At 41.0% G+C, this 11,758-nt stretch overlaps 1 protein-coding gene across 1 annotated transcript in view; it reads right to left on the bottom strand.

Moving 5' to 3' along the window:
- Positions 1-2,990: 2,990 nt before the first annotated feature.
- Skor2 (SKI family transcriptional corepressor 2) overlaps positions 2,991-11,758 on the bottom strand; it is a 31,934-nt gene continuing 23,166 nt past the window's right edge. The window contains exons 6-7 of the mRNA XM_055622928.1: positions 10,173-10,240; positions 2,991-3,053 (exon numbers count right to left, since the gene is read on the bottom strand). Coding sequence (XP_055478903.1) covers positions 2,991-3,053; positions 10,173-10,240 — 131 coding nt within the window. The remainder of the gene's footprint in view (positions 3,054-10,172; positions 10,241-11,758) is intronic.

Genomic DNA, 11,758 nt, shown 5'->3' with positions numbered 1-11,758 from the left:
GATAAATAAACTAAACTACACTTTACACAGCTGGATGCTAAACAAATAGAATTCATTGCCCCAAAGGGGACTGCGCCTAGGTTGAAGAAAGACTTTAAGTAAATCCACAGATAATGAATATATTAAGGGTGAGTTAAAAGTGTTCAGTACATATGCCTTAACTGTGAAGCTGATGTCATTGTGAGAAACTTGGCTCTTCCGGTGGAATTAGTTACTATGCTGGCCTGGGTAGACACTTTAATTTGACACACCATGGAATTTCTTGTATTCTAGCAGAGGGCCAAAGGAGATCTGTAGAGCAGTGATATGTGGCGGTACTTGCTCAGCTTATTAAATGGATTGCCTGTGGTTTTGAAAAGCTTCCTCCCCTTAATATTCATATTGGAATCCACTGGGTGGCATGAACACTACCTTACGGGTCACTCTTGCATAAGATGTTAATGTATCAGTCCCTAATTTGGAAACCTGTGGTCACTCAGCAAGACAGAACTGTCTCTCTCCCTTGGCATAATGATTTTTATCTCATACTCTCTCTTGGGGTAACTCCTTGCAGGCTCCACACACTGAAAGTCAGAGACCGCCTCTAACAACATGGTCGTGATTCTCCGCTTGGCTGAGTTAGCTAAGTAACCGCTAATCTTCCGAAAGCACTAGGGTCTACTTAGAGAAATCCCTGCTGTCTGCAAGGATGGAAACAAAATCAGCATGGAGGAAGCATTAGTTACTAAATATAAATCAATCTCTTTCTCCACCACAGCATAGCCACACGGTAGGCCTCTGTCAGAGATCTCAGGGCAATGAATACTCTCTACATTCCTGCAAGATGGGCTTTTGTGATAAGCAGGAAAGAGGAGACTGGGAAGTCGAAGGAATAAAGAGCTCACTGAAGTTCCTACATATAAATCAAGCCACCCTCTAATGGATGAATCTCACAAACACTGAGTCAAACACTTAATACAGCATCTTTGACGTGAGGCTCACAAATCCGCAAAATTAACTCATGTTGGGGGCAGGAAGTGGGAGAAGCTGGCTGGCAGTGAGGCAAGACTGTCATCAAGTGCTAGAAACCTGAAAGCAAATTTATCTTGTAAACTCTGACTCAGCTTCCATTTCAGACTTCTCCATTTATGTGACTTCATAAATTTGTAGGCTTTACTGAACGTGTGTCACACAAAGATTTTGTTTTTTTTAAACACCCATGTTAGTATTTTCTCTGTGATTTGAAAGATTAGTTTGGCATTTTCAATACTTATCACAATTCATTTGGGTTATTCTTGTCTTGATTATCTTAGTATTCTGATTTAAGTTTCATGGAATCTGAACACCATTAAGAATTTTATTCATTCGCTTTACCAGTACCATCCTGCTCTATCATAATATGGAACAATCATTAAGTCAACATTGGACTGAGCAAAAATATTTCAGTTGACAGCCAAACTCACATGCATGTTTGAGTTTAGCTTTATGGAGATGGAGGTAGAATAATTTTGCTTCCAATGCTTTTTCCTTCATTTTTGCCAAGAAGAAGATGTCCAGGTTGGAGCAGATAAACATGGTGCCTTGCCACCTCTTCCTAGCTTCGCATTACAGACAAAAAATGCTGCATGCCCTTTTTCTGAACTTCATTTCCCAGTGTACAAAATGATGTGTGTTTTGCAGGATTTTGGGAGGCAGATGAAACATGACATCATCATCATCCAAGCAAAGACTGAAATCTACCCCTGACAGAGATGGTGGCAAGGACAGCCACCATCGCTACATGGGCAGATACACAATATGCAGAAGAGAAGCATGGCTGAGAGCAAGGACACTGAACCTGCTTTGTAAGGACCCCCCCCCCCCCGCCCAAAGAGACTCTAGGGAGGAAGTCTCAGAGTCCTCTGAAGGAAATGGATAAAATGCACCTCTTGGCCATGAGCAGGAGGAAGTACTACCCTGAGGCCGGGGTGATGGCTCAGTGGATAAAGTGCTTGCTGTGAAGGCACAAGAACCTGAGTTGGGATCCCTGGTACCCACAGAAAACCTGGGTCTGGTGGCCCACGTCTGCCCAGCCAAGGGCCGTGGTGGGGATGGGCAGAGACAGGTCGATCACAGTAGCTGCCAGCTAGTCTAGCTGAAGTGGTGAGTTTTTGTTTTAGTGGAAACAGTGTCAAAGCATAAGATGGAGAGCAATATAGGAAGACAACCCAGCACTGACTTCTGGCCTCCATATGTACGCATGAGCAAGTGTACCTGCACATGTACATACATGCATACACCATAAACAGCACACAGACACACACAGACACAGACACACACACACAGGGTATGGCGGGAATACTACCTCTACCCCTGAGTTAGCAATTCTAACCCTTAGGTAATCCTGCCTATTGTCATAGAAACAATCATGTTTTAGTTTTTTGCAGTCTTACAATTCATATTAACAAGTGTGTCTTCCTCAAAAGGCTCAAAAGGCTGCTTTTGAAATTCTTAGGCATGCTTTGATTATAACCAGAGGATTTTCACTGCCTACTTTCAGATTGTTGCCAGGAATGTGAGCCTGAAGCTGGTTTCATTTGAGACAAAACTTTGGTTTAGGGGAAAGGCCAGATCACTGGTCCCTGCAGAAAGTCTCCCTGGTAGTGCCACTGCTCAGTTGTTTCTGTCACCATGTGTAGAGACTCCCAGAGTCAGATGGAGGAGCCTTTCAGGGACAGCGACACAAGGAGACACGCAGTGAGGATGGCTGCTGATACCTCAGAGGGGCAGATAAACTCCTACAGAGAAAGAAGTGTCAAAACAGAATGACTATCGCTTCTAAAGATTGGATAGAGAAGTTTTTAAATTTGGGAGTTTACCATGGCACTTCCGGGAAGCCCTTAGCTGCTGCTTTAGGAGGCTGGAGCCTGGGATAGGAAGCACGGCCGGTATTTTGACTTAAACACAGACTATAACTCTCTCAGTCCCTCAGGCTACCATGATGAAACCTGCCTCTGCTGCCAGCTCACCTTTTAGCTCTTGCTGAGATGGGCGCCAAGCTTCTCTTTCCTGATCAAGCTTGCTGCATAGGGAATCTGTAAGACAGAAACAAGCAAGACCCTCAAGCTGGAGACAGATACTTCCTGGAGACCCTTCGTCACCCCTAACAACCTGGATGCCAGTGCACCTTCCCCGCAGAGAAGAGAGCTTCCCCTGCTCTCTTCTTTGTAGGGGCCTCAGAAAGGCCCCTACAAAGCATAGTAAAGACAGAACCGGTGACGGCACACCTGATGGTTGTCACAGCTAATCATTGAAGTTAACATGAGGTGTTTTCTTTTTCAAAGGTTTTGAGGTCTTTGTATTTAATAGTATGGCACTATTATTATTGAAAACTGAATTGCAATGTTGAAATAGGGCCAAGGTCAGAAAAAGATGAGTGTGATTACAAACTAGTTCAAAGTAATCAGTTTAATTAGAGTGTTTTCTTTACAAAACATGCTATCATTGTGAAGCACAAAAAGGCTAAACATAAATTATTGCTGTGCTAAATTCTCAATTACTGATAAGAAGAGCTAGAAATAACTGCATTGAATGGGAGACATGATTCATTCTATCTGGGTGGACTTGAGTGTGCCTCTGAATAGTGGGTTGTGAATGAAAGCCTATCACATTTGATATGCGACTTTTCATTAGAAAATTCAAATGGCTGCGAGCAGACACATACATTATTTACATTTGCTTTTATGTTAACCCCGGTCAAGCGACTCTGTCATTGTGTTATCCTAACCCTGGTCAAGCGACTCTGTCATTGTGTTACCTGCCTGCATCATTATGAGGTTAAATTTAGGACTCTAAATTTGCATCTCTGTTACATTTGAGGAAATAAATATCCAGCACCTTTTAAATATTTTATTTAATGCATGTGTATCTGTCTGTGCACCAACTGTGTGCAGTCCCGTGAAAGGCAGATGGGGTGTCAGATCCCCTGGGATTAGGATTGGAATTGTAGACTATTGTAAAATACTGTGTGGGTGCTGGGAATTGAACCTGGGTCCTTTGGAAGAGCAGCCAGTGTTCTTAAAAGCTGAGCCATCTCTCCAGACCCGATACTAAGCCTTTTCGAATGTAACCAAAAAGAGGACTGTTACATACAAGCAATAAGAGAAAAAAAAAAAAAAAAAAAAAAAACCACAATCCTTTTCCTTCAAAAAGGTGATATTTCTCTCCCTTCCTCCCTCCCTTCCTCCCTCTCCCTTTCTTCTTCCCTGCGTCTCTCATCTTTCTTTCTTTTCTTTATAGCTCAGGCTGAATTTAAAATTGTAGTCCTCCTGCCTCAGCCTCCCAAGGACTAGAATCAGAGATATGCACCACCGTGCTTGGCTATGGAATATTTTCATATTTTGTTAATGCATCTCTCCACTCCCAGAATTTTATCAGGTATTGGTTTTATTTCCTTGATTCACTGTTCCACTCATGAACCTTTATTAATGGAAAGAAATTGTGAGCTTACAATAATGTGGTGACTAAGATAAGCAGGGCCATTTTGTTATAAAACTGGTCTCGAATCTAGCAGTGTGTTAATGAATAAAAAAGAAGATAAAAATAAGCACCTCACCATTTGGATACACAACATATCTGAGAAAGCACAAGTGGCAGCATTGAAATTCATGATTCACACAACAGCACAAACTGTTGAGTGCTCTAATGTTCTATTTCAGGATGTGGGCTGAGTACATCCAGATAGCTATAACAAGGGCAGTTAGATGGGCACCTACTCTAGTTGCCTCTTCTTCTCATGAGAGGTTATGTTATATCTGCTATTCACAAAGACACTCTTGAATGGAGATTTTCCATTCTGGTATAGGCTGGAAATACCAAAGAATCTGGGTGACCTCTCTTGTTGGCTGCATAATGTGAGAGTCTTGAATGCAATTTTATTATTTAGGATAGCAAGATCTCATCTAGACAGACGTCTGAGTGCGAGGAGTTAAACAGTAAGATGTGCTTGCTCCACTCTCCTGTCTACAAAGGGCATTTAAAATGATGAACAGATACTACAGGACTTTTTAAGTGTGTTATGTGCTGGGCACTATAGGAGAGAAACTCATACCACCCTAGACTACTCACCAAAGTGAGTAAACCACATCCTAACCCAAAGAAAACTCCAGGACTGATGCTACTTTTTCAGCCAGGTCACATCTCTTCCCTTTCACTTTCTTTCTATCCCACTCTCCTTCTTTCCCTCCTTGGCTCACATTTTATTCAGCTAGAAAAAAGGGGGGCTGTTTCCAATTAACTGTGTCATAGTCTCAGAGCTCCAGATTAAATTGCCACAGAGAGCTGTCCTCATACAAATGCTGGGGTCTATGTCTTTTTCCTTGGAACAAGAATAAAATAAACACCAGGTAAAAACAAAGATGAAGAGTAAGAGCATCTAGACCAACAGTTGTATGTTTGAAATTCCAAGCCCCAGCTCATAAATGATAAATAAAGATTATCCCAGGCCTACTTGTTCCTTAAAACTACACTGTTTCACTAGTTCCAAGACACACTTTCCCCTGCACATTTTAACATCTCTGAAATTGGATGTATAATAATTGATGGCATATTAGAATTGTAGTTAGAAGCTTTTTTATTTGTGACTCATTAGGCAATGGTGCCTTGTACAACTGATGCTTTCTTAGATTCTATAAAACATAATATTGGATTTACAAATGTCAGAAAACACTCCTGCCTTGGGAGCTTTATATTCTAGAGGACCTTTTAACATATATAAATATATATTTATATACACTTATATAAATATATATAAACTATATATTTTGTTTTGTTTTTTGAGATAGGGTTTCTTTGTATAGCCTTGGCTGTTCTGGACTCTCTGGACTAGGCTGGCCTTAAAGTCACAGAGATCTACCTGCCTCTGCCTCTCTGAGTGCTGGGATTACAGGCGTGTGCCACCATGCCTAGCTTAGAAAGTTTCTTTAAGTTACTTATTCCCATGGAAGTCTACTGTAGGACTTACAAACACTCTCTTTTCATTTTGACCAGTGTGGAAATCATGAAGGCTTGGATAGAGAACTTTGAAATGTTATATAACTTATACCTTACCCTACTAGGCCAAAAGCATTACTATCTCACAAAAAAAAAAAAAAAAAAAGGCTAATGTTCTAGTTAGTTCCAAGGTAGAGTTGGTCTGAGCTCAGACACTCAGGTGAGTCAATATCTGGAAGCTAGAAATGTGAGAAGAATTCCTCAGGATGGAGGGACAATCAAGTCACTGTCAAGACACAGGGCACTCACTCACTAGTGGGGAAAGATGCACATGGGTCAAGGTCTGTCTGCTGATATAGAGTCTTACGAAAGCTTCTGTGGAAGTTCAGATTTTTATCAAGCTGGGAGGCTACAGGGACCTCCTTCCCACGCATGCTTAGTTACAACAATAAAGCTTCTTAATGGCTCTGGGAATCTTTTTTGTAAAAAATACAAAACGGGAACAGTTCTACCCGCCTTTTAGAAAAAGACAGACAATGCAATTTAAAGAACTTTCTGGTTTGAGACTGTGGACATTTGGTCAAATTCCCTCTGAAAGAATACTGGACACTATCCAAAGAATGATGGGTATCACCCAGAGGCTGTGTCCTCCCTCAAAAGCTGGTGTTCACCAATGATGATAAAGGTTTACAGTTCCTCTGCCAAGAGCTACTGTGTGCCCATCACAGGGAAGTGGGAAACTGATTTTTTAAGTCCACTACTAATGAAACATCAATACTAAATTTATTGCTTGGACGTTATTCTAACTGCAGTCCTTTAAAGGGGGACATCCGGTTCCCTAGCTGCATGTGACTGCAGCATTCTGGAACAACAGCAGAGGGCACTTCAAGACTAGCACATTTGCTGCATGCCTGCTTGTTGGAGTAGCTGTCAAGAAAGCTCAGGGGCTGAGTCTGGGTCTAGCCCTGGACCGGGTGTTGACAGCATCCTTGTACTGTATTGTACTGTACTGGTAGTTGACAGCATCCTTGAAGAGTTTGGGGTTTGAAGAGTGCACCATAGGTAAACCTACAGTAATTGCTTATTTAGATGCACTTTCTTAAAGAGTGATTGTCAAATTAGTAATGAAAAAGAAAGCTCATCAAATTCTATATATTACTACCCATTCCAGGACTTAGGTCAATTTCAATTGAAAGGTTATGTGCTGAGTAAAACATCTTCAGTTTCTTTCCAAACCTACCAGGCAATAGATTTACTTTTTAAAACCGAACACATCCTTTGCCTTTTTGTATGCTAAATACTTAACATTTTCACAAACTTGCTAAATTTTAAAACTTTTGTATTTGGCTCATAACTAGAGGACAGTCTTTGTTTTCTAGAAATAAATCTGGCTTCATAAAGAAAACACTTTAAGCATTTGCATTTGAAAACTCAGAACAGGGATGACAGATTTTTTTTTTTTTGCACATAAGTGCAAAATTTTAAGTATTCAAATTTTAAGTATTGTTTTAAGAGTTAGCTTGTGGCCATTTATAAATGTTAAGTAACTTAATTCTGTGTGTGCATTGACGCTGGCAGGACAATATACGCACATTCATTTATAAATGCACAAGGAGGCTCAATCATTTGACTGTGTAGCCATTACAAGTTTATATTCAACAAGCTGGAAAAAGAAGATACAGAAATTATAGTCATCAGAGGATCTAAAATGTAGGAGTCAAGAGAAATTCATGAATTTTCTTTTTATGGCAATGATACCCAAGATGCTTTCCATGTAAGTATTCTGGATAGGAACACTGGGTAAACAATACAGAATAAACACACTGTGCTTCTACAGGAACCATTACCAAGTATGACGGTTTTTAATATATATATATATATATTTTATTTCTCAAGGATTGCAAGACAGGCTAGGTTCTACTTCATCTGTGATTCCTCACTCTGTAGACTTTGAATATGAAATGACTGAACTCGTTTACCTTGTTACCAGAGAGCAAAGTTCACAACCGTATGTACTGACAGATCCTTGACTAAAATACTGTGAAAGCAAATAAAAGTGTGACACTTTCCCACTCCTTGATAATCTTCAGAGATTCTCTGAAGACATGCCCTCCAGTGCTGTACAGAAACATAAAGCTGACTAAGGAGCTTGGTGCTTGTTGTGCAAGCAACATTGGGTCTGTTGTCTTGTTTCCAAAGTAAGTAGAAAAATTAAAGTTAGAAGACAGCTCAGCTTCATGTGGGTTCACTAGTAAGGGGAGCAGGAGTTGGGGAGGAGGGCTGTCTGTGACATGGCTCTGTTGCCTTCTTTTTGATCACTTCCCTCTGATGGCACTGCCTTACCAGGTCTCAGGGGAAGAGAACAAACTCAGTCCTCATGTGACTTGATGAGTTGGGGTGGGGGAGCTCCCCTTTTCTGAGAAATAGGGGAGGGGGCTGAGGGAGGGAGAGATAGTGGGACTGGGAAGAGAAGAGGGAGGGGCTACAACTGGTATGTAAAGTATGAATAAATAATTTTTTCCTCTTGCTTAAAGATTCTTTTTTTAATTAAATTTTTATTTTTTATATTAATTACAGTTTATTCACTTTGTATCCCAGCTGTAGCCCTCCCCCCCCCCAAGGATCTTTTCTGAGACTGATACTCTAACCAAGGAACATTCATGGATATAACCTAGAACCCCTGCTAAGATGTAGCCCATGGCAGCTGAGTATCCAAGTGGGTTCCTAGTAAGGGGAACAGGGACTGTCTCTGACATGAACTTGGTGGCCGGCTCTTTGATCCCCACCCCCTGAGGGGAGAGCAGCCTTGCCAGGCCACAGAGGAGGACAATACAACCAGTCCTGATGAGACCAAATAAATAAATTTTTTAAAAAAGTGTGGTGGTGCATGTCTTTAATCTCAAACCTCAGGACGGTAAAGCCAGGCAGATTGTTGTGAGTTTGAGGCCAGCCTAGTCTACAAATTGAGTCCAGGACAGCCAAGGCTACACAAAGAAACTCTGCCTTGAAATCCCCTCCCCCCAAAAAATCTTCAGCTTCCCAGTGAATTTAGGTGCAAACAAAACCAAAACACACACACACACACACACACACCCCACCGCCACCACCACTACCACCACCACCACCACCACCAATGAAAACAAAAACCCACAAGAAGACCCCAGCTAAGCAATGCCTGGTATATAGGTTTTCCAAACCTGGAGTTATTAATGAGTGTTTGAGACCAGAGAAACCCCAGTGGGAGTGTCATAGTTATAAACTGTTTATACAGCTAAGACCCCCAAATAGAAGATATAATGAAATCAAAGATTGCTTTAAATACTCTCAGGAGTCTCTGTGAACATGGGCATACTTCCTCTTTCCATACATCGGAAACATTAGCAACCATCTTTCTCAAATAATCCTGACAGAGAACTACATGGTTAGATTTTAGACATGACACTTTCAACACACTCAGTGGTCCAAGGGGTAGAACAGATCAACTAAAAACAGTATCAAACAACTAATATGACAACCGTTCTTCTAGAGATCAGCATAAATCTTTAGCCAGGTGTTTAAAAATAATCTCAAAAATACTGAGTATAAATTATTTTCCCTATTGCTTGCTCTTTGGAAAAATAAAGACTGCTTCAGAGACTGATTTAAAAACTTAGGGCTTATAGCAGATGTGTCTGCCTGGGGTGGAACAGTGAAACATTCAGAAAACCAAACCTCAAAACAAAATAATTCTGTTTATCAGCTGTCTTTCTCACTGTTGTTGGTTTCCATTTAAAGAGATCACTCTGAGACTCGAGGAGAGAGAACCCTTCACCTGGAAATGAATTGCTTCTCTTGATCAACCTTCGAGGGCATGTAATTGGTTAATTGTGTGTATATTCTGTTCTATTGACCACAGAGGACCCGCCTGGTGAAAGGTGTTTCCCATTTCTTCTCCTCACGATGCCTGCGAGTTTGCAGTTAAAGAATGCTAGATACCTCTGGTTTGCCCACAGAGGCAGCGCACACAGCTGTGTATTAACACATGGGAGGTAGTTACAGTTAGAAGAAACACACTGACACATCTGTTTACTCTGAGCCTACGTAAATCCCTTGGTAATTAGCATCTCAACCAGCTGAGAGGTAAGTGGACCAAAGGATTGCCTGCAAAACACATGGCATGCATTGAGGGCTTTGAAAACAAAGCAAGGACGGTGCACATATTTATAAGCAGAAATGCATCTTACGATTTGTAACTGCTGCACCATTTCTTCTCGGTAAGCCAGCTCCCTTTTCATCTGATCCTGAAAGTTATCTGGGGAAGACAGAAACAGAAAGGAAACTAATGAAAACGCAAAATCCATGTTTAGTGTGCATTCGGCCCTCCAAATCCTAGACTCTTGAAACTACCATAGAACACCAACAACATGACACTGAGTCTATAATAAACAAAATGGAGTATCTTCCACCCATCCAGCATCTATCTGTATTAGGTACAGAGACATCAAAAATGAAACTCTGCTCAGGACAAACACTGATTGATATATAAATATATAAATCATAAAGAAGTTTATTTAAAAAAATTCTCTGGCATACATATAACTTCCCAATTAGTGGCAAAGTCAAATCTGTTACTCAGGTGAACATGCCTGCTTTTTACTTCATGTAAATAGTTAAATATTGGCAGAATATTTGATACTATAGGATAGCTTCAGCGTTTGTCAGAGTTTATTGATCCTCTGATCTTGTAATTATTAGTGCTGAGAATGTGGTTTTACATAAATATGTACCACAAAGTGGCAGAGGTATGCTTAGGGCCATTTTAGAAATTGTTGGAAATTCTATCCTAATCCAAAACCAAAATTCATTTATTGATTGTTTTAGAAGACTCAAGTCAGCAACTCAAACAGCAATTTTAAAAAAACCAAACATCCTAACACAATATAATCAAAAGATATATTAAATTAATCTTTATATGCTGAAGAATGATAATAGGGAGATATAAAAAAAAAACCACTTGTTCAGAGTTCTGAAAAGATGTCTCAGAAGTCAAGAGCACTGGCTGCTTTTCTAGAGGCCCTGGGGCACCCATATGGCAGCCCACAACTGTCTGTCATTCTAGTTCAAGGGCACCCTACACCCTTTTCTGGCCTCCACTGGCACTTTCCATGTGGTGCACAAGCATACATGCAGGCAAAATATCCATACACATGAAAACAAAATCAAATAATTAAAAAATCATTTCCTGTAACTTAACCATTCTGTTTAAAGAGCACGGAACTTCATATGGTAATCATGAACATCAAAGCGTGCCATGCTTGAGCACCTCAGGGCTTGGTCTGCACGCTAGTGGCAGTCAGGGGTGAAACAAACACAAGTGCTGCCCAATAATGTTACACAACAAACACAAGTGCATGCCTTCCACAGTCACTTATGTGACCCCTTGGGGGGGGTGTGACCCGTGGCTTAGTGAGTTGTAGTCTAAAGTGTGTGGGAGGAGGTACCCAGGCTGTATGAAAACACTAAGCAATGCTGTATGGGACTGGCACATCCATGAAATTTTGTTATCTGCAGAGGGTCCTAGAGCAATCCCCAGTATCCCATGCTCCATCGAGTCTGTTCCCTTGCATGTAAGAATCACCCAGAAATGTCCATTGCAGTCATGTTCTCTACTTGCGCAAGTCACAGCAGGGAAACCTCTTACTGTCTGCAGTGCTACCAGTCGGGGGTGGGGGAAAGGGTGTAGCTAAAATTCTGCCTGAAAAAATCTCCAAACGGCTTCCCAACACTTCCAAGGTAACAAATCCTAAGTCTCTGGTGCATAGAAATAAAA

The sequence above is a fragment of the Psammomys obesus genome, unplaced genomic scaffold (genome assembly GCF_907164565.1).
Source record: "Psammomys obesus unplaced genomic scaffold, mPsaObe1.curated_primary_1811, whole genome shotgun sequence".
In the NCBI taxonomy this organism is placed as follows: Eukaryota; Metazoa; Chordata; class Mammalia; order Rodentia; family Muridae; genus Psammomys; species Psammomys obesus.
Note: the sequence above shows the minus strand (reverse complement) of the source record. Positions and strands in the feature narration are given on the sequence as shown.